The sequence below is a fragment of the Passer domesticus genome, chromosome 20, assembly GCF_036417665.1.
Source record: "Passer domesticus isolate bPasDom1 chromosome 20, bPasDom1.hap1, whole genome shotgun sequence".
Classification (NCBI taxonomy): Eukaryota; Metazoa; Chordata; class Aves; order Passeriformes; family Passeridae; genus Passer; species Passer domesticus.
In genome coordinates, this window is record NC_087493.1 from 9,760,979 (window position 1) to 9,787,650 (window position 26,672).

Genomic DNA, 26,672 nt, shown 5'->3' on the forward strand with positions numbered 1-26,672 from the left:
ACATTTCTGGAGTTGAAACTGAGATGGGGTGCAGAGTATTTCAGGTGGATGATACATATTCAGGAAAATCTCAACATAAATCTAACTTCCTAAACATGCAGTTGACTTACAAGGAATTAAAAACGATTCTTCAACTTCTTACAGAATGAAAATGTTATCCATGAGAAATGCCAAGAAGTCCACCTAGAGTTCCTAGAATCACAGGGGATAAAAAAAAATTAAATTTAATGCATGCTACAGGACTGAAAGTTAGGTGTACACTAAAAACCTAACGTGGCCACAAAACCTGCCAATTTTTCAAAAGTTCCTGATATTCCACAAAACATTTGAATAGAAATGTGGTTTTAAAGGTAGTCCAGCTTCACAGAAGTCCTCAGGAGGCTTCACTCAGTCTCATGTAGGAAGGCAAATCTGGCCTGCTCTCCTGCTGCATTTTCTATTTTACTCTGGGACTTTTCACACCAGCAGCCTTTCCCTTTTCTTTCAAGTCATTTCCTTTCCAAATACAACCAGCATTCCCAGACACTTGTAACAAGTCTGCTTTCAGGTGCAGAGCTGTAATTTTACCACCAGGACTGGGCCCCAGTTCCCACTGCACCAGCACTGACCCTTTTTGACTTTGTTTCCACTGCAAGGGCTCTTCAGAAAGGTCCTCACCAGCTGGGACACATCCAGCCACCTTCTGTCATCTCCTCTGTTCAATTAAGAGCACTCCTCTGCAGCAGTTTGGCATCAGATTGATGCTACTTGAATATTCCTTCATTACTTGAAGAAATCCTGCCTTTGGAGCAGAGTTCTAAGAATCAGAGCCCTGCAGTTCCCAGTAGCCACAGGCAGCTGAGCCTCAGAAAAGCACAGAAATTAATGTATTTCATGTCATTATCTGGAGAGACCCTTAATAAGAAGTTATTCAGGGTATTTAAGTGGCCTGAAATAAATTCAACCAAGTTTGTTCCTATTAAGCAGTGAATTCAAATTCCACTCTGCCCCAGGAACATTCTGCAATTACTGCTTCCTGCTGGAGGCCACCTCCACAAACTTTTAGATTGCACTTTTCTTCCTCATTTGCCATTTAAATTCTCCCTAGATCTAGGCATTGCTTTTAGCAGTCTGGATATTGAAGATCTAAATAGAAGAAGCTCAGTGGCACTAAAACATACAAAATATTTGGCTTTTTTCCAAAGAAGAGCTCTCCCACCATGCCCAGTGCACCATTTCCCAACAAATCACAGGTGACAGGTGTGGTCACCATATTGCCCAGATTACTGAGGCTTCAAGGCTCCAAAAGACAAAAACCAGCTTGATTTGATTTCTGAACACCCATCAGCTCCCAGCAGGAGATGCACCACGGGCTGCAGTTATTGCAGGACACAGGATCTTCAGAAGATGAAAATCCAAGAGGAAATGAGCTGAGATTTCCCCATGGGCTGAGATGATCTTGTTGAGCAGGGTTTGACAGAGGGCAGCTCCAGAAGTGCCACTCACAGCTGGCATGACAGGAGTAACCAGCAAGCACAGGGCCATTCATGCTCAGACTCCTATCACGTTATCTGGAGAGAAAAGCCCTGCATTTAAATCTCATTTAAATCTACATTTGAATCAAGTTCAATCCACTAAAGCTGTTGATGATCTTGGTCTGCCTTCACACAGACTTAAAACATGGTGTAATGCAAATTCCTTGGAATAAACAGGCTTTAAGACAAGTATTTCAATATGAAACTCAAGTGACTTTAATATTTTCTTGCATCCAGCCAATTTAACAATTCTCCCTTGTTAGTACAGACAAGGAAGACTTTTTCAGGTTTCAGAAGAAAGAAATGAAATTACAGAGGACTAATCTTGCTGTGTGCCCAATGAGAGCCCTCACAAGTCCAAGTGTCCTCTTATTCCTCTTTATATTGATCTTCAATATAATTCCCCCCAGTATTTATTATTTCCATAAAAGGGTACATTATAAAGTCCAAACTCTATGCATAAAATTTAAAAAAAATCAAAGCACATTCCCAGATTTTCAGTGTTTCACAGAAATTATACACTCAGGTAATAAACCAGATCGATGTGGTTATTTGAGAATTTGATTGAGGAAAAAAAAATTAGGTTTTTTCTACCATTTATTTATCAACTTCCTGACCCACAGAAATCTTTGCAGTAAAAAACCCAAAGTATTTGTCAAGATTATGCATGTGTTTGCACACAGCTCCTCGTGGAAGTCCCTGCAATTTAATATTCAGGATCCTCATTAACAGAGAAAGTCTTCATACTAAACTGGAAAAGAGAAGTAAAAAAATAGCTACTGAGAGACTTCCTGAACATTGAATCAGTAGTAATTAAATTTAAAAAAAGTTCAAGTCCCAGGGGTATTCCACACAAATCCCACACTCAAGAGAATCCATCCCTGTCAGCAGAAGGTTGAGAGTTCTAGAGAGGAACATTCAATTAACTCAGGTCTCAATTAACTTAGGCTCAGACTTTCTACACCACATTAGTAATGAAGAGACTAAAGAACTGAACAGGTAACAGCAGCCTGGGGAGTCACATCAAGGCATGGCCCAGAAGACTGTTTGTATCTTTCGAAGTGAAGAACTTTTTAAAAGTATTTTAAAAATGAAGAGTTCCCTTTCTCTTCTTTGTGGAGCCCATCCTCTCTTTGTGGAACCCGTTGTCCATTCTTTGTGGAACCCACTATTTCTTCTTTGTGGATCACATTCTTGCTTGTTTGTGGAGCTCATTGTTTCTTCTTTGTGGAGCCTGTTCTCCCTTCTTTGTGGAGCCTGTTCTCCCTTCTTTGTGGAGCCCGTTCTCTCTTATTTGTGGAGCCTGTTCTCCCTTCTTTGTGGAGCCTGTTCTCTCTTATTTGTGGAGCCTGTTCTCTCTTATTTGTGGTGCCCATTCTCTCTTATTTGTGGTACCCATTCTCCCTTCTTTGTGGAGCCTGTTCTCTTATTTGTGGTGCCCATTCTCTCTTATTTGTGGAGCCTGTTCTCTCTTCTTTGTGGAGCCTGTTCCTTTGGCACATGAAGACAAACCATTTTCAGAAGCATCAAACTCAGGATGGTCCTTAAGCCACGTTTTCGATGCCGATGGAAAAAGAGCCGTAAAAACCAAGGTGTGATCCCAGAGCTGGGCAGCTCTGACTGCGTGCGAGGTGGCAGGAGCTGGTTTCCCCCTCTCTCCCCAGAGCAGCCCTGCGGGGCGGTCAGGGCAGCAGCGGGTCGGCGATGCCGTGCTGCGGGTCGCAGCTGAAGGAGATGGTGACGGCGAAGCGCGTGCCCCAGCGCACCCGCTCCACCCGGTGCAGGTTCTCCGAGCCCGAGGTGAAGAACGACACCCGCCCTGCAAAGACAAGGGTAGAACACGTCAGTGGAGTTTGGCATCAGCTGCAGCTCTGCCTCCACAGCCCTGCTGCTGTCTGGGTCCTGCTGGGAGCCCACAGGTGATCCCAGACAAACTGCTACGGGATGACACTGCACCCTGACAGCTTTTTACCCTTCAAAACATACATTCATCCTTTGTGCCACCAAGCTGGAGATGGAATCCCATCATCACAGCACACCCCAGCTGGGTAATAATTAGCATTGATTCACAGAAGGCTGATCAATCTCTGTCTTTATTAAGAAACCCCTTGTTTTTATAGACGTGATACAGGTAGACTTGATTGGTCCTCCAATCCAAACACCATCACCACTGGCTAATTAAGAAACCACCCTTTGGTAACCAAATCTCCATAACACATTCCACATGTTCACAACAACAGGTGCAGCAAGTGAAGAATTGTTTCTCATTCTTTTCTCTGATCTTCTCATAGACTTTCTCAGGCAATGCCTGGGAAAGTTGTGTGTTTCTCTCTCACCAGAGAGCTGCTGCCACAGAATCCCACCAAAGCTACTTCATAAAAGGGAGGAGGAAGCCAAGAACATGGCAGCCAGTTCTTAGTTGCCTCAATTAAAAACAAAAAAGTGCAACTCTAGTGACTGTCAGCAAAGTGTACTGATTTCCTCCCTGCTCCTCTTCCAGTCCTGGCTCTGATTTTAGACCAAAGGAGGAAGCACCAGAGGTGGCAAAAAGCCTTCAGTGACAAAACCTTGCAGGTTTGGCAGATACCAGCATTGCACCAAGTGTTTGCTGTGGCTTTCTGTGCCTGCTCTGATCACTCCCACTCGGGCAGGTACAAAGTCACTGATCAGCCCTGCACAAATTCACTCTCCTTACAAAGAGCCACTCCATCCATGCACTGGCTTGGCAGTTCTTTTATAGATACAAGTGCTCAGTGGTGTGCTTGCCCCAAGCCCTGACCATCACCACCCTGCTTGGGGATACTGCAGGCCACAGGTGGCACCATCAGGGTGCCCTCATCACTCTCACAGCTCCTGAAAGGTGCCTGTGCTCAGCTGGGGCTGGGCTCTGTCTCCAGGAACTGACAGAATCAAGGGAAATACAGGTTGGATATCAGGAAAAAGTTTTTTACAGAAAAGGTGATAAAGTTCTGGAATGGCTGCTGGGGAGGTGGTGCAGTCCCCATCCCTGGGTGTGTTTAACAAAGCCTGGATGTGGCACTGGGGGCCAGGGCTGAGTCAAAGTGTTGGGGCTGGGTTGGACTCCATGATCTTGAAGGTCTCTCCCAACCCAGTGATCCTGTGAATTCCCTGAATTCTTGAAGGTCTTTTCCAACCCTGTCATTCTGTGAATTCTGTAAATTCTGTGAATTCTGTGAATTCCACAAATTCTGTGAAGCAACTCCTCTGTCTGCTTAAAGGGAAGCAGGAACAGTTTATTTGGCACCACAGATCTATTCAGCATCTTTCATCTCATGCACTGACAGCTTCCACTCTCTGCCTAACATTTATCAGCTCTAAATGTTCCTCAGGAAAGAGGGAAAAACTGCATCTCAGCTGCTGAGTGACAGCCAGACAGGAGCACTGCCAGGGAAAATGCACAACAGTTCTCATCCTCGGCGTCTGTTTAGGATTAATCACCAGTTCATTCTCCTGTAGAGTGTCCAAGAAATCCCATCACATCATTAGGCAAATCAACTGGTAATAATATTTTCTGCAAGCACACAATGAAATTTATTTAACTAATTCAATTGCTTATTTTAAAATGTTGAATTGGGAGAATTTAAGTGCTTTAAGCAAATCCCACAAAAGGAACCTGGACTGACAATATCTGCAAGTGCCCTGATCTGGGGTGAAGAAGGCACCCAGAAGAGAGGGCACAAGCTTCTCTGAACCATTTTGCTACATTTATGTCAAGCACAGAAGAATAAAATTAAATTTAAAATATATTAAATAAATGCAATAATTTTTAAATAAATTAATTTTAATAAAGTTTAAAAATGTGTAAATTTTAAAATAAATTTATTTTAAATAAATAAAATAAAACTATCTGCAACGGGTATCAAATCCTAGTTACAAACTTGTCCCATATTTAGTTACTAGACAGAAATGTCTTGCTGTAAATAAAATCACTGGTTCACACAGTGAAGTCTCCCACAGCCAATCTGTAATTTGCAGTATTAACAATAATCTCAGAAAAATAGTTGCTTCTACTTTGAATTCAGGAGGGCCTGGAAATCTTCCAGATTACAATTTTTAAAGAAAACGAATGAACTTATTTATTTCTTGCTAAAAGTACAGAAACATTTTCAGCTATCAGCTGCTGGATTTTCAGAATCCCTGCCTGCTTTTCTCCTACCAGCAACACCAGCACAGGACAACAATTCCCCAGCATTCCTCCATCCTCCCAGTGCTGCAGGAATGTGACAGCAGCCTCAACAAGGCACTGGATTTATCAGAGGTCACTCACAGAAACACCACAAGTAACACCTGCACTCCCAGGTACTTATTGCTTTGTTGCCAGTTAAAATAGTGTTTTTTTCATTAACCTGGCATCAAACACCAGCAGAATATAAAACCTGCCTGGGAGAAGTTATTCTTCCACAGGTAACAAAACCAAAAGCAAGTTCTATTGAGAAATAAGGATTTTTTGTCAAAAAGACTGCAATAGATTCTCCTTTTCCTACCACTCTGCAATCACCTGACCAGTCCCTGGCACAATTTGTGATGAGTTTTGCTGCAGCTGCTAATGCTGCCTCCATTTCTTCTTCACCAAGACTGACAGCTACTTCTGTGGATTTTTAAAAAATTATTCTCAGCTTTCAGCTGATATTAATTCCAAGATGTGCTGCAGTTTTTTACTGATTGGAGCAAAACTAAATCTGGAATTGGCAGATTATCATGATCTAGACTGAATCTGGAGGACGTGGATTGAATACAGAGAAAGATGAGACTGTCTGCATGGGGGGAGTTCCCAAATATCTTATACCTTCAAATCAAATATTTTACACTTCCAGAAACACTAAGTGAGAACAGACTAAGTCTGAGATTAAAGAGTCACACTGCACTCTCCAGTGTACAGAATTCATTTTGCCCCACAGATTAGTTTCTCCCAGAAACACACAGAAGTGATGGTGACCTTTCCTTCTGCCTTTGTGTAATAAATTACTTGTAGGAAGAACAAATTCCCTTGTAAGCTGAAAATAAGTGCAGCAAAGCTGACCTTCAAACCAAGAAATGCACATGCAAATAAAGAGCACAGAACCAGTCCTGGGATTTCATTCCCAAACAGCAGTTTCATCTACACTTTATGATTAAGTAAAGTCTGGAAACTGCCTAATATTGCCAGACCCCAAATTCACACAAGACTCTGCAAAATGATGAAATTCTAAATATTAAATTTTAAAATATGAAATTTTAAACACTAACAAGTTTAGCAGCAGAATCAAGTATACCAATTTTGTGACTGAAAAAGGAAAGCCTTGATGTTTGCCATTTATTCTTGTTCCTCCTTATGTCTTGCAGATTACTAAAACATGTCTCAGACCAGCAAGAAGAGTTAATATTGAAAGGGCTTAGTTCTGCAGGGCCTCATTTTCAAAATGTTGCTCTGTTTCTTACAGTCTCTCAAACAGAGCCAATCCTGGTGCAAAGGGTGGAAAAATCCCATTATGACAATTTTGGAAACAGAATTTCCATGTATATTTAAAAGAAACAGATAATACTTTAGATCTGTTTCTTAATCACAAAAAAAAAATTATTTTCAAAGTTGTATATCCCTCGGCACTAAGAATTTTCTTCCTTATGGTACAGTGAGTTTCTTGTGGCAGAGAGAGGTCCTGACTGATGTCAAAAGACAAATATTCATTCTGCAGCCCATCAGAGCATAAGAAAGATGTGTTCCCTCATGCCACGTCTGGTTATGAATTAGCCAAAGGTCTGTACACTTGAACTGGTGCTGACTTGTTCATTTCTGTTAAAAAAAAATAATCTAAAAAGTCTCAACGTTAATAAATCACATTTCCTTCTTAAAACTAATCTTTGCTAACAACCAAACTAGGGGATGTTAAAGATCACCCCACAAATTAGAGAGTTGTTCAGTCAAATATGTGAAAGTCAGGACTTAGAGACTTCTTAGGTGATCTGCAAGTGATGTACACTGAGGGAAGTGAAAAGCATTTTAACTTGGGCTCCCCTCCTGGCAGCACAGTTCTGCCTGTCCCAGCTGCCTGGCTGACAGATCCTCACCAGTGCAGGGCTGCAAATGCATCTGCAGCAGCACTGGGACCTGCCCAGGCAGCACTTTCAAACTCAGAACATCCCACAATGGTTTATTTGCTTTTTTCTTCTATTTCCAATCACTGCTTTTCTGCTCTGCTGCATTACTAACAATGCCTTTCTGCTCCCCACTGGGACATGAACAAATTGCTGCTCACAGGAAAAGAAACCTGCTCATTTTGGCACTCAGAATCAGGCCCCAGAAATGCAGGCGAAGTGTGAGACAAGTACCAGGTTTTAGGATGCAGTGGCATTAGCAATACAGAAAAGTAAATTAGTTGTCAACTCGAAAACTGAACCAGTGATTATGACAGTCATCCCTAGAAAAGCCTGGAGCTCCTAAATGAGAAGCATGAAAGCTCATCAACATGTGGTTTTAAAAGTTGAGTTGGAGTGGCAAGAGAAGCACAAAGGATCAAAAGCAGCATAAAACAAAACAAACAAAGAAAAGCCAAAAAGACAGAAGGAGAGAAAAAACATTGCAGAGGAACATTATGAACATGAAAAATACATCAATTTGTACCAGCAACAGAAAACAGCTTGGGGTCATTCCTTCACAAAACACATTTTGTCAGCAAGAGGAAAAATAAGTGCAAATGCCTTCACACTGTGCTTCACCTCTCAAGCCTTTGTCCTTTGCACACAGGATGTCAGAGGCTGTGACACAACCAGAGGAGCCCTAACAACTGTGATAACAGAGATGTGTTAGAAAACTGTAATTAATTTTCTCCTGTGTCCATTTGTGCTATTCCTGAGGAGCTGTGCATTGTTTTGTCTCAGAAGGGGTGTCCTGTGGCACACACTGCCCATACAACCCCCTGGCAAAGGGACAGCCAAAAAGAAAATTCTGTATTTCATCAGCTTCCCCTTCTTCCCCCAAAACAACATCAAGGGCAAAGATCTTGCAGCAGAAAGCCTGAAAATGAATAGATGGGGGTGAATGGAAGCAATTTCACAGTTAGAGACTTTTGGAAATTAAGTCAGGGGCATGTTGCACACTGCAGCCAGGCTGAGTGAGACAGCTCTCCCCACACACCTAGAACCCAGTTGGGATTTCTAGAGTGATAAAGATCTGGTAATCTTAGAACTGCATCTGAAAAATAGTTTAATGTGTTCCCTTTGACAGCAGCATTTTGCAAAAGATGAAGCTTTCAATTTCGGGTTTACTTCCAATCATAAAAGACAAAATAATCAAACATACAGTTCTTGCTAGCACACCCAGGTAATCTCAGAATTAATCTAAATCACTGCAGGTGAGTGGATCACCATGATCCAGAATTCAAAGAACACCCATCCCAATTTGCAGGCAGCAATAGTCTGAAGTCAGTTCTGCTTGGGGTAACAACAGTCAGCAGACAATTACTGAGGCTCTTTAAATGACTAAATTTCCATCTTTTCTCTCTTGGGAAAAAAACCCACAGAACACAGCAGGAATATAAAGTTGTCTTTTTTTTTTCTTTTTCCCTGCAGCAGTGTGGCTGATTTTGCATTATGAAAGGAACACTGCTGGAAGCTCAGCACTCACCTGCCAGATGAGTTGAGGCTGAGCTCCTCTCTAGGCAGCCCCAGAGTAATTCTAGTTTCAAATTATCCACATATTAAAAATCTCAAACCAGCCTTAAAGGGTTTTTATTTATTTATAACTGACAGACATCAGAAGGCTCATCCTGTCAGACCTCCTGGAAGCAGGGATGGATTCACACCCAAGTAATCATGGTTCCTCATGCTCCAGCAGGCAGCAGAGCTGTGGCAATCCATCACCTTCACATCCACCCTCAGCCATCACAGGGTATTAAGCCCCACCTTGAGCAGCAAAGGAATTTCAGGCCAGCCTAAAATAAACTGCTTTAATTTGGATTTACTGCAGTGACAGTGAGCTCTGCTCTTGCTGCACAGTTGTCAGACTAAGCTCATTTTGACTCAGAGATGGGGCAACTGAGAGGTGTTTTAAAAACTTTTATTCTATTTTCAGTCTCATGAGAAGGGTGGGATAATACAGATGTTATAATTCACGCTATCACAATCAGAAGCTATTTCCTAATTACAATATTCTATAAGTGGTTTTTGGCCTATCAGCTTTAGCTACACTATGTTGTCTTGGAGCTAATCATCCAAAATTATTACTATTATTACTATTTTCCACACACAGTGACCTGCTAAGCAGTCAGAACTGGCCACCTCTTCTAAGCCCTACAGCTTTCCAGAAAGTCACTTCTGGCTTAACACCAGACATGACAAACTGTACCTGTACTTTAACCTGTTTTAATCTTCACTTTTGATGTCATCAACCTGAGCACAGAATGCTACACCACCCCACGTTATTCCTGCTGACAAAACCACAGTCCCACACCACCTGGCAGCCCAGAAAAGCCAATAAATGGCACAAGCTGCAGGCAGCCTGGCTCCCACCTGCTCGGGGCTCCACGGTCCTGTTGGAATCTGCATCCATGAACACGAAGCGTCCACCCCCGAAGTCCTTGGAGTAGTCAGAGAGATAGAGCAGAGAAGTGTAGTCAAAAGAGCCATAGGTCACCTGTGGGGGAAGCAAAAATTACCAAAATTTAACAAATTCTTCATCATATCTCTGCAGAGCACAGCTAATTGAGCAGATGGATCTGGTGGGTTTTTCTGATTTTCAAAGGGGTCTTTGAAAACCAACACCACCATTTTCTAGGAATTATCTGTTTATTAGTCTATTCTCTTGTGTTTAAACACACACTACAAGACTAGCATGTCATGTTTATTAGTTCTATTGTTTCCATCATTAGAGGAGTGATTGATTGATTTCTATCATCCAAGAGCAAAAAACAATGTACTGTCAGAAGTGCATTGTATCAGACAGGATTTCTACTATTCCAAGGTAGAATTTCACCAGGAGGTTAATAAGCAGAAGAACAGCCCTTGATTAATGATTTCCAAACATGAACTAATCTTTATTACAAGATTTCTGGATACCTCACTGCTATTCTTTCACCAGCTACCACACAGGAGATTCATGGTAACAGTAAATCAGAGCTTCCAAATAAATGTACATTTGTTGGAGGAGCCTCTACTCTTTTCCATACAGGTTTTGTTTAAAACTCTTCAAACTGAACTTTGGAAGTCTCTGCTTCTTCTCAGCCCACAGACCAAACATCCCACTTTTAAGTACAGCAAGGTGATGTTTTCCTTCCTTTTAAAGCATTATTTTTGGTTGATATGTACACTGAAGCTGGAGAAAATAAATACTACATACTGAGAGTGAAGCTATCTAAATATTTAACATTGAGTTTAGCTGATTCTGGAAATATTTCCTTTCAGATCTACATGTCACCAGCAATTAAAAAAAGACTTGAAATCAATGGCTGTGTTCTCCAATTTCTTTGTGTATCTCAACTCAAAAGTTCAGCATTACACTGTCAAGCAGTGAAATGTGCAGCACAGTGGTACTGTGTAAATACACAGAATTTGCAGAGTGTTTTGACTGACCTGGTGACTGTTAGAGGTAGGTGCTACTTCCAAACTTAGAAGTTTTCTAAATATTTTCAGTCATGTTTCAAGTTATATTCATTAATGCCAGTTAAATTTTGGCTCAGAAGCAGTTGTACACATTTTTCTGTAAGGGCAGGACCAGAGAGAACATAACAGCAGATGGAATAGGAAGACACTTCCATTCATACTCATGTTATTATTTTGACCATAAGGGCTCAAAGGAAAAAAGCCAAACCACATAAATGAGAGAAATATTACAGTGATCCCCTTCTCCCCATATTTTCCCAAACCCTGGTAGCAATACAAGGCAATAAATGGGAATTAATGAGCAAGTGCTAGTGCAGCACCTCACACCAGCCACTCTAGAGCCCTTCTCATGCAAATCAGCTGTGCAAAGCTATTTTCCACTTCACTGACTTGGTGATAAAAACTTCCAATCGATTTAAGGAAGGCTCCAGCCAGTGCAGAAGTTCATTCAGCTCATACTTGCTAGTTTTAATGCATTAGAACTGGTTTTATCAACTCTTCAGAGGAACAGCAATCTTTGCTCCCTCAGTGCACTCTCCCTCCTCTCCAAGGTGGTTTTACCAATTCTAAATTTCCAAGAGCTGACCACCAAGCATTTTAGCCTAACCAAACACATCTGATTGCTAGAGATGACTAATTTGGGGAATGAAGTGTGCAAGGGAAAATGGCTTTTTTCTTCCTGTCCTTATTCATTATTTACTCTCAGAAAGCAGCCAGGTCTAAGAAATGCAACACTATGGAAAGCAGGCATTAAATTAAACTCAGTTATTTATAATGCTAGAAGTCCCCTCAGTGTATATCAAATATATTTGTTACCCTGGCAATGATTTCCAGTACCAGACAGATTAATAATTGAACCAAAAGATCAAACTATGTGAGAGAAACTGTCATTAAAAGCCACGGAGCTCCAAATCAAATTTCTACAGTTCCTTGTAAACAACTCAAGAGAAAAAAATGCAGATATTTCCATTCAGCCTGCTATGTCATATGGTTAGTGTGCTCTTCCTGAACACTCTTATCCAGAAAGTCAAACACAGATAATATTTAATGGTAGATGATCATAATGAGCATCTTTAAATAAATAATAAATAATAGCCTTCTTTAAAGGCTATTATTATAAATAGGACTAATTGCCAGAGTTAGCCAGCCCCATATTGCAGTGGGGTTTATTTGAGGGACACATTTCTATGCAACTAAACAGCTGTAGGACCATGCAAGAGGTCTGCAGTTACTGAGGATGTTTAGGACAGCATCCTCTGCTTTCCAGTGCAGAAGAAAACTCACTTTGCAATCAGCATTGGTCTAGCAGGGAGAAAAAAAGTCAAAACTTCTCTTTTCCTGTAATCCTTCACCTAATTGTGTGTAGATAAGCACCAGGACAGCCTTGATAGCACTTCCAGTGTGCTGTTTGTTGGCAGTGTCTATTGGCAGACAATAAAAGAGCAAAGAGCTCATCTCTGAATAGCAAAGGGCTGGAGGTGAGCTGAGGTGATGGCTTTCAGCAGAAATGAGAATCAACCTCCTCAATTTTCAGAGATGATGCTGTCCCAGGGCAGAAATGGGATCTTTTGATGTGTTTTGTTAAATGTAGGGGAAGAAAAGAAGAGTGAGGAGTCTGCTAGAAGAGACAGCAGCTGCTCTCAGTGACTGAGCAGGCAGAGAGGGCTGCAGGTACAGGGCAGGGCTGGGGACATGGAGAGCACATTGCAGGTGAGGAGAATTAAAGGTTTGGCTTGTTCAGCTCACAGAAATAAAGGCTGGAAAGGGCTATGAGTCCTACCTATAAATACATGGGGGTGGGAGGATGTAGAACAAAAATAGCTCTAAACTGATCATGGACATGTTTAGGCTAAAAAAAACCAGAACCAATTTTGGGAAATGTGCACTGAAGTGCTGGACTAGCTCTAATAGAAGAAATTCAAGGAAAACAAACCCAAAACCATCTTAAGGCAGAGCCTGACAGTTCTGTGAAGGATGAGAGGATCTGTGCCCAGGCAGGGGACTGCACAAATCTCCAAGTCCCACACTGCTTCCACCAGAGAATGTTGTCAGACTGCAGTGCTGACAGTGTGAAGTGTGCATTTCCATTATAAATCAGGTATTTGACATTTGGAAGCCTCAGTTCCAAACAAATTCCATCCAAAATGAAACTCCACATCTTAAAACAACACTCTCTTCATTTGACTGAGAGGCTTATAAATTCAACAAGATTAAATGAGTCACTTGGGTGATTTCAGGGTTTCCATTCCTATGTAACTACAAACCAAGGAAGTTTTAGGAGGAAAAAAACCCAAAGCCTCAGATAAACACAATAAATCTGTACTACTCCATTATGCTGTTAAAAGTCTTCAGGGAGATTCAGATTGAGAAATCTAATTACAGTAGACTCAGCAACATCAGGAAAAAGGCAAGAGGGGTTTTCATATGTTCCAAGAAGCCACATCTTTTTAACAACAATGTCACTCTGAAACAGAAAATATAGTGAACTCTTTTTGCTAAGGCTCCATTTTACCTTTCTTCTGGAAGGAGGCAAGGAAAAAACCGTGATGTCTTCTAGGAATAACCCTCACTGTTAAATCATGCAGAAATACCTGAAGTGATTTGTTCTGTTCCAAGGGGAAAGCATAAATAATGATCCAAGACAAAAGCATCCAACAAACTGGCAAGTCTTATTGATCTTTCTTCAACTTCCCAGCATTCACACTTGCTCTGGAGGCCACATAAGAACTCTACTACTCTTTTCTGGGAAGAGCTTCTTACCTCAGATCAATAGAAATGTATTTTTTTTTCCTTGCTTTCAACTGCAGTCTGGAAGTGGAAAAGTTTGCTGGAGGAAGTGGAATCCAAGCCAGGCTGACTACAGTGGGAAGCTGCACAGCTTCAGCCTAATTAGTCTCTCTCAGACTATTTATGATTATGAACAAGGTGTTTGGTAACTGCCCCAACTGAGATAATTCTCTTCACAGGCTCAGAATTATTTAGGTTGTGTAAAAGATCTCCAAGACCACTGACTCCAACCCCGTCCAAAATCAGACAACCCCATTATTCAGTATAGAACACCACCATGGTCTAGATTATGCATTCCAAGTCTAAGAGAGCATTTTTCCTGCTTGTTTTGGTTTTTTTCTGAAGCTGGAGATGGGTTAGAAAAAGCCAAGGCAAATCAATTGATGTATCTGCTCCCTGAACAGACAGCCTGCAAGATAAATAAAACATGGACAAAAGAGAAGGACAAAAACAGGAAAACATTCAGCCTGCTGTCCATCACGTTCAGGCATTCTCAGGATGACAGGACAGAAAAGCAGCTTCCACAAATTCTCTTCATGTAAACTTATTTGCATGTAAATTACAAAATAACTTGTACATTATAGGAGATATTTAGGTGGGAACACTTAATTGAGAGGTTATCCAACCACCTTGTTCATTTCCCAATGCAAAACACATGCAGAGAAGAATAAAGAGAATTTTGGCAAGCAGGGCTTGGGCAGACACAAATCTCATTACAGTAATAAATCAGTCTGGAATTCTAAAATGGGCTTTTTTGGGGGCTGAAATAAAAGAGTGGAGAAAATAGGTATAAGCTGTTGAAATATACTGCTTTTCCCACCCCTGTCCCAATCTTGACTGATCAGATTGAATCAGTCAAATCTGATTCTCTTAAACTGTGGAAAAACTGTAAGGAACCAATGAATTCACTGCACTTCACACAAGCAGGATCACCAGCTTCCTTCTTCCCAAGGGTCTCTTGGAATTTGTTGGAATCCTGGTTGCTGAGTTTTCAAACCTGTTTGATGGATTGTTTAAATGTAAAGTGATTTCAAGGTGATTTAATAATAACAACAGATGTTTGCATCCCACCTCAGCCCCCTCCTCACCTTGTCCACGTGTGGGTGCCAGTACTCATCGTGTGTTGTCTTGGCTCCCGTGCTGTTCATCCTGGAGAAGAAGGTTGGCTTGGTCAGGTACAAGGCAGAAGAGCTGATCCCAAACACCTGAGCAATCCTCTGCTGAATCCTCTGCCTCACATCCCTGCAAAGAACACACGGGGCTCAGGCAGTGACAGCTCCCTCCTGCTGCTCCTGTGCCTTCATCACTCACTGCCTCTTCCTCAGCTGAGAAACACGGAACACACAGCACATCTGATTTTGCCTGGAGGAGAGGAGAGAGAAGGGAGAGAAAAGAGAGAGAGGAAAAAGGGAGAGAGGAAAAAGGGAGAGAGGAAAAAGGGAGAGAGGAAAAAGGGAGAGAGGAAAAAGGGAGAGAGGAAAAAGGGAGAGAGGAAAAAGGGAGAGAGGAAAAAGGGAGAGAGGAAAAAGGGAGAGAGGAAAAAGGGAGAGAGGAAAAAGGGAGAGAGGAAAAAGAGAGAGAGGAAAAAGAGAGAGAGGAAAAAGAGAGAGAGGAAAAAGAGAGAGAGGAAAAAGAGAGAAAAAAGAGACATCCCCCAGGGATTTTGGTTGGAGTTTGTTTCTTTGGGTTCTTTTTTTTTTAATTGTCAGAATATCAAGGAATACAAACTTTGTCTCCTGTGGCCTAGGTTTGAAAATTTCTGTTTGTTTTCCTGAGTAATTCCACACCTACCCCACTGACTGTTAACTGCTGAAAGCATTAGGCTTTCACAGAGATATTCTCAATTCAAAGCAGGTAAAAGTAAAGTTGTACCTTTATAAAAGGGTGGCCTCTGAAGAGCCTTCAACTACTTTTAAACCAACTGGTGAAGTCCCTGGCACCACCAAATTCAGGGTTCTTGGTCAACATATGCACTGGTATTATTACCAGATTTTTTAAAATGAAATAAAACTAATTTTTTAAAAATATGTCTTTCACAATTACACAACTACAGTGCACAAACAAGATAATCTGAGAAAACACCTTTCTGAAGTTGTGCATGAATTATTGCAGTAGGTTTGTATCTTCTGTTACAGTTCTCCACTCAATAGTACTGAACCTCAGCATAACTTTCAAGAAAGTTTTTCTCAGGTATTTCTGTAGGGAACCTTTAATGGTGACTAAAAAGAAGTGACAGAATTCAAACAAGACCCATGGTATGTGTCTACAGGCTGTGAAAGCCATCTCTTAAAATCCACAAGTACTAAAAAATACTAAATATTCATTCTGTTCACACCCAGTCGCTCACAAGAAATAGAAATAACACACACAGATTTGATTTTTTAACCTGCCTCACATTACATTTTTAGGGGTCAATTCGAGCTATTTTACATGTGAAATATAAAAAGTATCAAATGAAGTCAGAGGGATTTTTAGGGATATATATATATATATTTATAGCTGCAAGAACTGATGTTTGAAGTCCAGAGCTACACAGTGGTGGAGTTTGCAAAAGGAAAGAACCTTCAGCTCCCTCCTCTCATGCTGTGGGAGGCTGATTTTGCTGTCTGCTTGTTCCAAGGGGCAGGATGCAGGAAAGGCTCTCAGAAAGCATTAAATGCAATTATTCATGTTGTGAATGGAGAGCTCTGAACGAGCCAGCTGAAGAATTCACAGCCACAAACAGCAGAGCAGCTGATTCCCTGGCCCCTGCACCAGCCAGGAATAAATCCCCTCCCAAGCAGCCAGGCCACAGTCTTGACATAACTAAATTCCCCAGTTGTCCTGCTCTGCAAGGAGTCCTCCCTCTTCTTTCAGCCTGATTCATTTTTCACTTTTAAAAGCTTTCTTTTAAGGTTTGCTGTCTGGTGTTTGTAAGGCTCTGTTAAAGCTTCACTCCTCTTGGAGACTGATGTGCAATGGCTTTGGGCACAATGTGTGTTTTACAAACCAAACAGGATGCAAAGCCCTACTCAATATGCCAAATACAGGTTTGAAAAGTAGAATAAAGTCCCTTTTTAGCCTAAAAAAACTTTTCTGTACAGTCTATTTTCTGCTGGCCAGGCCATTTCAACATTTATCAATATCATGACTGCAGGTTTTCATTCCATTCCCTGCCCTGCTGTTCCAAACACAACCTCCTGGCAAAATGCTTAAGGACAGAAGCATTGTCCTGCATGTGAAAACCAAGTGACAAGAGAAGGCAAATATCACCTCAGAAGAAAGGAATGAATGAGTCCAAAACTGAGAAAGCCACATCATTCCCTCAGCCCCTATGACCCAGAAGCAGCAGGAGCCTCCCTTCCCTTATTCCTTATGCTCTTCACAACTGTTGGGACAGTTCTGGTGGATTATGGCTACAAAAAAAAAAAAATTTCTTCATGCTAGAGAAGCATTTATTTTCATAATCACAGCAACTCTTATCTGTTCAGACTGCTGAGGTGTACCCTGGCTCTGAGCAGATGCAATAACAGAGCTCTGCAGGAGTAAGAAATGCCCAGGAACAGCCTCCAGCCAACAGCATCAGCACCAAATTAATGCTCCCCCACATCTGTCAGCAGCAGTCCCTGCCCATTTGCACTGAGTCACTGGGAAATAAAAAAAGCCAGACCAAAACTCCCTGAAAGAAGTACACGAGCACCAGATTCTGTAAAAACAGTCACTGTTTTGAGCTAGCTAGGATTTAATTACCATTTTAATAAAACTAATAAACCCATCACTGTTTCTTCCTAGTGATGAGGAAGAAAATAAAAAAAAAAAAGCCAATGAAGTAGCTGGAAGCTCAAGGAACACACAACCTGAAAGAAAGGAAGTTCACCAGCTTGCAAAGCTGCCAGCTTAATGAAGCAGCAGCAGCACAGAGAGCTGAGAGTGCCACTGAAAAGCTTCTGTGAGACACAGGTTCTGCCAGACCAGCACAAAAAAATGCAGAGGAGCCACTGCAAAGTGGGATTCAGCCACGCTGACAGAACACTCAAACTCAATCCACACGGCTCCCTGATGATCCCACCTGTCAGCACATGCAGGGAGCTGCAGAGCAGAGGCTCCTGCAGCCAGAGAGCTTTAACAGCCATCACACAGCACAGACACAGAAAGCACACTCAGCTCCTCCCCGCTCCTCCTGTCCCTGCCTTCATCAGCTCTCAGGTTTGGGGAGTAAATCTTTGTGCTCAACTCACCCCTTCCACCAAGCATCCTAAAGGTCTCCCTCCTGAATAAACATTTCATTTATTGGGTGGAACAAGAGGGATTGCTGTACTGGGCTTGGCAGATGGTGGTTAAAGCATCAGCCTAGAAACCATAATTGAGTCTGAAGCAATGTAATTTTGACAGGGACAGTTTAGAAATCAGCCCCCTGGCTCAGGATGCCTTCTCAGATCCATTATTGTTGCAATCAGTAATACTCAGACATGAATTACATTCAGTTATTTCTCTCAAGAGGGTATTTTTAAAGTGACCTTGGTAAAGTAATGAAGACAAATGCTCCCAAAAATAGCATAAAATCATTCATTAGGGCCATAAAGTACTACAGTCCATGCTGAAGCACTGCCATTAATAGGAACAGAAGCATTTAATAATATATTTTATATTAGCTTCTTATCCAGTAGACTGAAACATCCCCTGTACTGGCATGAAATCCCACTGGAATATTGACATTCCCTAGCAGCTGTATCATCTCACAGCATAAATTTATAAAATTATTGAAAAATTGAATACTTCTGTTAATGTAAAACAGAAATTATCTGAAGTTTAATAATAATCAAGCAGTCACGTAATTTTTACAATACTTGGATCAGAAGTAAAACCATTTTAAAGATGTTCATCTATAAAGACAATGACATCTAAAAACAGCTGTTAAATAAAAATAAGCTTAAAGTGATTAATATTTTAGGATATATTAATTAATTACTATTTTAATAAAACTAATAAGCCCATTTGGCTACTTAACATTCCTTCCACCACTAGAGGGAGATCAGATTCCTTCACACAGGCAAGGAAAAAAAAGACAAAAAAAAAAAGAGTTAAAACATTCAAATCAGGCACATTTTAAATTATGAGAAACCAACTGAAATGCATAACCAAAGAATTACTGTGTCTAGTCAACAAAGAATGCTTGTTCCCAACCTCTGGCCACACACCTTCCCAGGCACATGGAACTCGTTGGCTTTGTTGTGTGTGTGAAGGGCAAGAGCAGGGCTGAGAAAAGCTGGGAGCATCAGTGCCAGAGCTGTTCCATTTTAGAGTTATTTCATCCCCTGGCTGCTCCTCCAGCCAGAACATGAGTCACCTTAAGTCCTTCCACTTCCTGCTTTACCATTTTTAATGTTTTGCTACACTCTGCCTCAAAAAAAACCCAAGTTCCTGATGTAATAACAGCCCGAAATTGTGTCTATCATCTCACACAACCCCCTGGATAACGTGTGAGAGAGGAGGTAATGAGGATTTTCCATCCCAAATCGCCACAGAGCTCAGAGGAGCAGCTCTCCTTGCTGGGAAGGAGGGAAATGTGTGGTGCTGCCATCACCCTAAAAACATTCACATCATAAAACTGTCCTGACGTGGCTGATGCAGCTCCAAGCAGCTGATGTTGTTTATCAGTCACCAAAAAATCATTTACTTCTCTTCCTCGAGTCATTTAGCTCTCAGATATTGGTATTTTGAGCTGCAAAATCCAGTGTATGAATGCAGAGGGCAGTCCCCTCCCAGCCTGCACTCCACAAAAAACTCAAAACCATAAAAAGTTCTGGTTTGTGGTTCATTCAGCAGTTATTGAAAATCTTTACCGGTATAAGGCAAAATCCTCTTCTGTGAAGATGTCCTGAATTTTGTCCCCAAAGTACCTGAAAAATTAAACAACAATCTAAAAGAGGAATTGCTGAATTATACTGAGCAATAACAAGACAACTCCTCACCCCCAATGAAAAAGTGAAAGCACAACACACACACACACAAAAAATATCTTACAAATGCTTAGAGCATTATGTCTAAAAGCAATGCTAAAAGATCAAATGTTAAAAGATTAAAGGATTGAAATGCTGCAACTGGTAATGGCATTCCTCAGGCATTAAAAAAATCCCCTCCCACATCATGAAATAAGCACATGGATTCAAGTTTTTAATGGTTCAGGCTATTGGATTTCTTCCACTGCTGAATAAACTGAACTATAACTGTGAAAAAATACTATGATTAACATAAAAATAAAGATAATGGCAGCTTTCCAAGTGCCCAGTTCAATAAAAGATCCTTTTTCATGCCAGGAAAGCTCTCTAAACGGTCATGGAAAGTGTGGTGGATGCAGCCAAATTCCAGAATTTCTCATCACCACTCCCAGCCCAGGGGATAGGCACTGGGAAAGGCAGTGGGCAGGGAATGACAGCAGGCAGGAAGCCACAGCCTCACTTTACCTGTACAAATTAACAAAATGCTTCCCCAGGGAAAGAGCTCCAGAGTGCAAGTCCAAAATTGATGCCTGGAAAAGGAAACAAAGAAAGAAAAATGAGCATGAAAATGTTTTAGCATTATTTTAACTATGACCTTTAATAACTGTCCCAAGCTGCCTCTCACTTTCCACAGCCTCCCAAGTAAAAGCAGATTCCAGCCTTTGGGTTCACAACATAACATTTATTTTACAACTTTCCAAATCAATTATTTTCCAAGTCTGAACAGACATAAAAAAATCTCCACCTCCTCACCTCAGCCCCAAAAAATGCATTTATAATCTTGCCTTGGCAGTAAAAGAATGTAGAAAATAACAGGACACTGCTCACCCCTCCATCAGATCCTCCCAAGGACAGTCCCCTCTCTGCTATTCTGCAGGCAAAACAATAATCTCAGATGAGAACTGGAGTTTGATTAGTTTGTCTTTAATGTCCTTATTTACAACATGTAACTCCCCAGAGAGTGGCATTTGCTGCTTCAGGTATAATTCAAATGAGTTAACAGCAGCTCCCGTTTCTTGGAAACTGAACCTTCCAGCCTGTCATGAAAATGAAGTATTTGTGTTGCAGAACATTTCTGAGCTTGCAGCTCCCTTCCAAAATCCCAAAAATACCCTAAAAGCAGTCCCTTCAGAGAGGACTGCTGCTGTGGTCACCCAGACAGACACACAGCTGCAAGAAGGCTTACATTGTTTTGTTCTGCTTTTAAAGGCCAAATGGAGGCCAAGTGAAAATCCTTTAAAACTTATTTAATTCGTTTTCCTTTCTTTCTGTCAAGTGCTCATGCCCCTCAGAGCCAGGCAGGTTCTGTGTGAAAGAACTGCCCCCACTACAGTAAAAATGGAAAATGGCTTTAGTAACAAACATTTCATGTTTTGATCAGGCTAACCCATCCTGCTCACCCATCCTGCCCCTCAGATTGGCACGATGTCATTCAAGTCAGTGCTTTTAAAAGTCAGAGCTAAAAGAAGAATTACCTACGAATTCTTTCAGCTTCTTCCCTTGTGATTACAGCATCTGTCACACCTCTTCCACACTTCCTAGGAGTGCAACCTGCAACACAAAGAGGAAAAGAACCCACTGAAACCACTTCAGACACCTGAAGGGCAGGTTTGTAAATGAGACTTTGCACAAAAGCCTCTCTTGAAGTCACTCTTGAAGCACACAGCTTGGATATATAAAATTTTAAAAATCCCCTAAAATTCACTGCTAAGAAATCGAACATTAAATTTTAAAAGCTTCTGGGAATTACAAGTCAGCAGCAGGAGCTCCAGGTGAAGAATATATGAAAGTCCTTATAAGTCTGGTTGACAACAATCTTCAGGCAAGAAGAAGAAATAAAATCAGTTTTGAGCCACCAGAGACCTTGGGATGTTACATGTGGCACTTTTCTGAGGAAGATCCATTTACAGATGTAAAGCCCCAGGAGAGAGGGGCTGAGTGTGGTTTCTGACACTGCCAACACACTCAGTGCTCCTGAACTGTCACTTCAAGAGTTATTTATTGATCAGAACACAGAATTCCTGGAATGAAATGCATCAATTCACCCATGGAGGACAAAAGCATCACTCTGCTTTGATAAAAGGCAGCTCATAACAAGGACCAGGCAGATAGGAGAAGTTTTGCCAGGAATTTTGCAGGAATTTCCATTTCCTATTACTGGATATACACCAGCTATGTCTCAGGTGGGCTGCAAGGGAAAGTTGATTTTCAAGTACAGAAGAGCAAACTCAAAGGAGAAATTCAATACTCCAGGGCAAGCCTGACTGTTGAGAGCTTCTTTTCTACAATATTCAGCAAAGATTTCTGATTTCAGACAAGATTTGTTCCTTTTCCAGCTGCAAATATCCAGCCTTGGCAAAACCACAAAACCTCACACAATTGTTACATGTCTGGGGTCTCTGACAGAGAACTGGGAACAGGAGGTGTTCTGAAAACAACAGCACAAGCTTTCCCAAATGGAGAAAAAACTCCAACAAACAGAAGAATGTAGTCCAGCATAAAGCCAGTCAGGTACCAACAGTGGGTGAACGCTCAGGAAAAATCAGAACAGTCTGTTTGAAAGTGATTTCAGCACTAAGAAAAGTGTCCTCTCTGCCTCAGAGACCATGGCACATGTGAGCAAGGAAGAGTCCAAGGCACGCCTGCAGAATCTCAGGAGAAATTCAGATTAGTACTGCAGGTACCTGGTAGCTTCCACAAATTTGTGCCCAGCAGACACAAAACCATCCCTTTATCTCAGTTATTACCCTTTATTTCAGTTCCTCTTGAGGTACACGGAAAAAAGTGATTTTCAGAGTTGTCATATTTCCTCAGCTACCACTAACTCAAGATGAGCTTGGTTCACTGAGTATCTCTAGAAAAAAAATTGGGTTTTTTTGAGAAGAATGACATAAGGGAACCTGGTATACCATTTGGCTCCTAATTTTCATTAAAGTTTATATTCTGAAAGAATTAATGGCTGCAATTCCCCTCTAGCAAAAGAGAGCTTCCAGCTCAGCCTGTAGTAGCAAAATTGTCTGTGCTTGTTGAAATATTAATTGTTCTTGCTTGGTTTTTTGGGTTTTTTTTTTATATCGTTATGGTGTCCAGAGAAATTGTAAAAAGTAGGTGCTATATAGTAAAATTTTGTACTTGTAAAAAAAGGGGAGGAAAAATGGTATGATTTGAAAACCTTTATCTGATCTGGTCCTTTATCTGATAAGGCACCATCAGCTCTGGCTGTCAGGTAAAGCAAGGTAAAGGAGGAACATAACAAAATATGCAAAACACAAGTAAAATATGTAAATATGTAAAACAAATAAATATGTAAAACAGTGCCACTGGCCCCTGCTGCCATTCAGCACAAAAACCAGAATGTAACACAAGGGACCAAGAGCCCAAACTGCAGCTTTAGTGGAATTTAACCAAGAACCCCTCACTGCTCAGCCAGAGAGGATTCACAGGAGGAGAAAAGCCCTGCTAAGATTTCCCCTGAGGCACAGGATGACAGAACAGTTGAAGGGACTTTGGAGATCATCTCATTCCTCCTGGGCAGGAACAATCCCTGTCCAAGGCAGAGACTGACAGCTGCCATCCCCACAGCAGGCTGGGTTAGACCTTTCCACATCCCTGGCCTTGTCTCTGGAAAAGCACCTTAAATCTGGCTCTGGGCAGTGCCTTTAACTCTGGCTCTGGGCAGTGCCCACGGATGCTTTGTGCACTGACACAAAATGCCAACACACAGCAGAAATAGGATTTCACCACACACAGTGGCCACAGCAGGTTTAAGCAGTTAGCTGTGTCTCAGGAGAGCAGAAATGGCCAAAATCTGCCCCCAGAGTTTAGAGTGCAGGTGGGACTGTGCTCACATAACACCCACCTTCTGCAAATATAATAAGTTAAGTGCTTGGCCTCTGAAAAATAGCAAATTTTATTTGGTATGAAGTATATTCACAGGCAGGCAGTGCTAAGGGAATAAATCCTGCTCTGACACCAGCTACCAAATCACTTGAAGCAAACTGGAAGCTCAGTTGCACCAAGTTCAGCTGGAAGCAGGGACAGGTGCATAAATAAAAAGCTCATTTTAGCCGTGGAAACTTCACAGCTGAGCATCAGACACTGAGTGGTGACAGGAATGTGCCTCCTCCTGACACAGAGCCTGCAGCTGAGGGTGCCAAACCAGGCTAAAGACTGAGAATGAGGAGCTATTGAGTGACAGAAACCTATTTCCAAGTGCCTGAAGCTGCTGAGCTGATCCATAATCCACATTTTCTTCCTGACTTGGCTGTGGGGAATGGGATACAGAAAAACTCCTCCACAGCTCATCACCACCCTCTCGTGGGAAAGTTATCATAGCTCAGCTTTAATTAACCAGTTAAGAGATGGATCCTCAAAAGCATGGTCACAACATAGATAAAATAAAATTAAAAAAAAAAAACCAAAACCAACATAAATACCTAAATAAATCACAGAACTTAAGCAGCAAGACCAAACACCTAATTAGAAAGGTGAGTCAATCATCCCCACACAAAGCCAAGAGGTGAGACCTCACCCTGCAGTCAGCACTTGCTGCTGCTCCCCAGACACCCCCAAAAATAAAGAACACCTTCATTCCTGTTCCTGCCTTCCTTACAGTGAAAAGAACAGGATGAAAAGGAAACAATGAAAAGGATAACTGGTGGGATGGCCTCAGCCAGAGGGGCTGCACAGCATCCCTGGGCAGGTTGTTCCTGTGACTGACTGGTCTCTCTGTAAATATTTTTATATCAAGATGAGACCTTGCCCAGTGCAACCTGCACCCACTGTGCCTTGTGCAGCTCCTTACAGAGGCAGAGCTTCTGTCCTCTGCAGCTTCCCTTTAAGCACTGCAATACTGCAGTGTGCTCTCCCTGAGCCCTCTCCAGGGAAAGGAGACCCAGCTCCATGAGGTTTTCCATAAAGGATGGCTTCTCCAGCCCTTTGATCACCTTTGTTCTTCCTCAGCAGTTTCTTCCAGCCTCGTGTCAGCGTTTTCTCAGCCACATCATGAGGCAGATACAATCACCAATTTGGCTAAAAACTAACTCAGAAGTTATTTTTTTTTTTAGATTCAACATCTTATCAGTCAACACACAGGCAGACATACTGACAAAAACCAAGGGCAGAGCTGCTCTCTGGCAGCTGTACCAACTAAAAATGTTCATCACAACACACTTTGCAAATGAAAGAGAACATCAGCACTGCTCATCCATGGAAGCTGCAAGTCAGACTCACACTGCTCTTTGTCAGAGAAGGTTAAAATCTTCCATGTCTCTTGAAGAACCAACCTCAACAGTTCAAAGAAGTAAGTGCCAGGGGAACAGATAACAATTTGACAGAAAACAGGCTCAGCAGAAAGACACAAAGACAGAAAAGTGCTCTGCAGGCAGACCATTGGCATTGGCAGACAGAGATCTCAGAATGTGTCAAAAGCTGGCACTTGTGCAGTCCCACATGCTGGTGGCACAGTGTCCTGCATCAGTGCCACTCCATACCCTGTGTGGTCCTGAGCAGCAGCAAACTCACCCAGGATTCAACAGAGTACGGAAACAAACCAGAAACACACTTAGCAGGTTTATTTCATAGAGCCCTTGCAAAGCAGTTTCAGAGGGGAAACAAACCTCTCAGAATCAATTTCTGGGCTGGCCCGAGGGGCACGAACACTTGGGGCTTTAGGCAAGAGACAGTGACCAGGGGTTTGCTGCAAATAGGGAGATCTGCAGCCCCAGGCAGCGGCCGAGCGCGGCAGCCCTGCCCGGTACCTGCGAAGCGCTGCTGGCTCCCGTAGTCCTCCGAGCAGGGCACCTCCATGAACCGCTCCTGCAGGGTGTCACTGCGACGGGCCAGCACCTCGGTGACCTCCTCTGCGGGGATCCCACCCTCGGGGATCTCATCTGTGGAGATTCCACCCTCAGGGATCCCGTCCTGGCCGCGCAGGCCGCTCCACACCACGAGGCCGCCGCCGGCCGCGGCGCAGAGGAGGAGGAGGAGGATCGCTGCCTTCAGCCACGTTCCTCGGGGATCCTGCTGGAGTCTGCCCTTCCTGGAGCTGCGGAGCGAGCACAGAACGGGCCCCGTGAGCGGGGAGGGACGGCCCTGGCCGATAGCGGGGAGCGCCGGGCCCGCGGGACCCCGGCTCGGAGCAGAACACGCGGGTTGCAAACACACACGGATCCCTCCCGGGCTCTCACCCGCGGGATGCCCGGCTCGGAGCAGAACACACGCGTTACAAACACACACGGATCCCTCGCGGGCCCTTTCCCCGCGGGATACCCGGCTCGGAGCTCACCACACGCGTTACAAACACACACGGATCCCTCCCGGGCTCTCACCCGCGGGATGCCCGGCTCGGAGCCCACCACACGCGTTACAAACACACACGGATCCCTCCCGGGCTCTCACCCGCGGGATGCCCGGCTCGGAGCTCACCACACGCGCTTCCCTCCCGCTCCCCGGCCCGGCGCCGTGCGAATGCCTCCCCACCGCGGCACCCCCGGGAGCCGCAGTGCCGCCGGGCCTGGGCGCCACCGCCCCCGGCACAGCGGGCAGGAGGTGACGGCCAGGGCCCCGCGCTGGTACCTGCTGTGCCGGCGGGCGGCGCGGCCCGGCCCCGGCCCCGGCCCGGCGCTCTCGGGGCCGCGGGGCAGCGCCCGCCGCTGCGGAGCCATCGCGCCTCCTCCGCCTCGAGCGACGCGCTCGGCGCGCCTCGCCCTGGCCTGCCGGCCTGCCTGACTGGGCAGCGCGCTCGGCTGCGAGAGCGAGTGGAAGGATCCAGCGCAGAGCCGGGAGGGGCGCACCGGGA

At 43.1% G+C, this 26,672-nt stretch overlaps 1 protein-coding gene across 7 annotated transcripts; it reads right to left on the bottom strand.

Annotated features, from left to right (window-relative positions):
- Positions 1-1,706: 1,706 nt before the first annotated feature.
- Positions 1,707-26,582, bottom strand: OGFOD3 (2-oxoglutarate and iron dependent oxygenase domain containing 3). 7 transcript variants are annotated; one of them, XR_010349602.1, is made up of 11 exons: positions 26,450-26,582; positions 25,633-25,919; positions 21,349-21,424; positions 20,702-20,744; positions 20,339-20,403; positions 19,718-19,774; positions 14,984-15,137; positions 10,020-10,143; positions 2,977-3,333; positions 2,910-2,932; positions 1,707-2,863 (listed from the first exon to the last, which is right to left on the bottom strand). XR_010349602.1 is itself a non-coding variant. In XM_064395331.1 (9 exons), exons 1-9 carry the CDS (start codon positions 26,536-26,538, stop codon positions 3,197-3,199), a joined length of 939 nt encoding a protein of 312 aa, XP_064251401.1. In that variant the 5' UTR covers positions 26,539-26,582; the 3' UTR covers positions 1,707-3,196. The 7 variants fall into 7 exon arrangements, 2 of the variants coding, with proteins under 2 accessions (XP_064251401.1, XP_064251400.1); XR_010349603.1 differs by lacking the exon at positions 2,910-2,932; XR_010349600.1 differs by having other exon boundaries at positions 1,707-2,932.
- Between the last annotated feature and the right edge of the window lie 90 nt (positions 26,583-26,672).

Coding starts and splice junctions, on each gene's coding strand:
- OGFOD3 (XM_064395330.1), bottom strand. CDS start 26,538: ATGGCTCCGCAGCGGCGGGCGCTGCCCCGCGGCCCCGAGAGCGCCGGG. Junction 15,138..19,717: donor GAGGATTTTGCCTTATACCG/GTAAAGATTTTC, acceptor TGTTCTTTGCAG/GGATGTGAGGCAGAGGATTC. Junction 10,144..14,983: donor GGCACCCACACGTGGACAAG/GTGAGGAGGGGG, acceptor CTTCCCCCACAG/GTGACCTATGGCTCTTTTGA.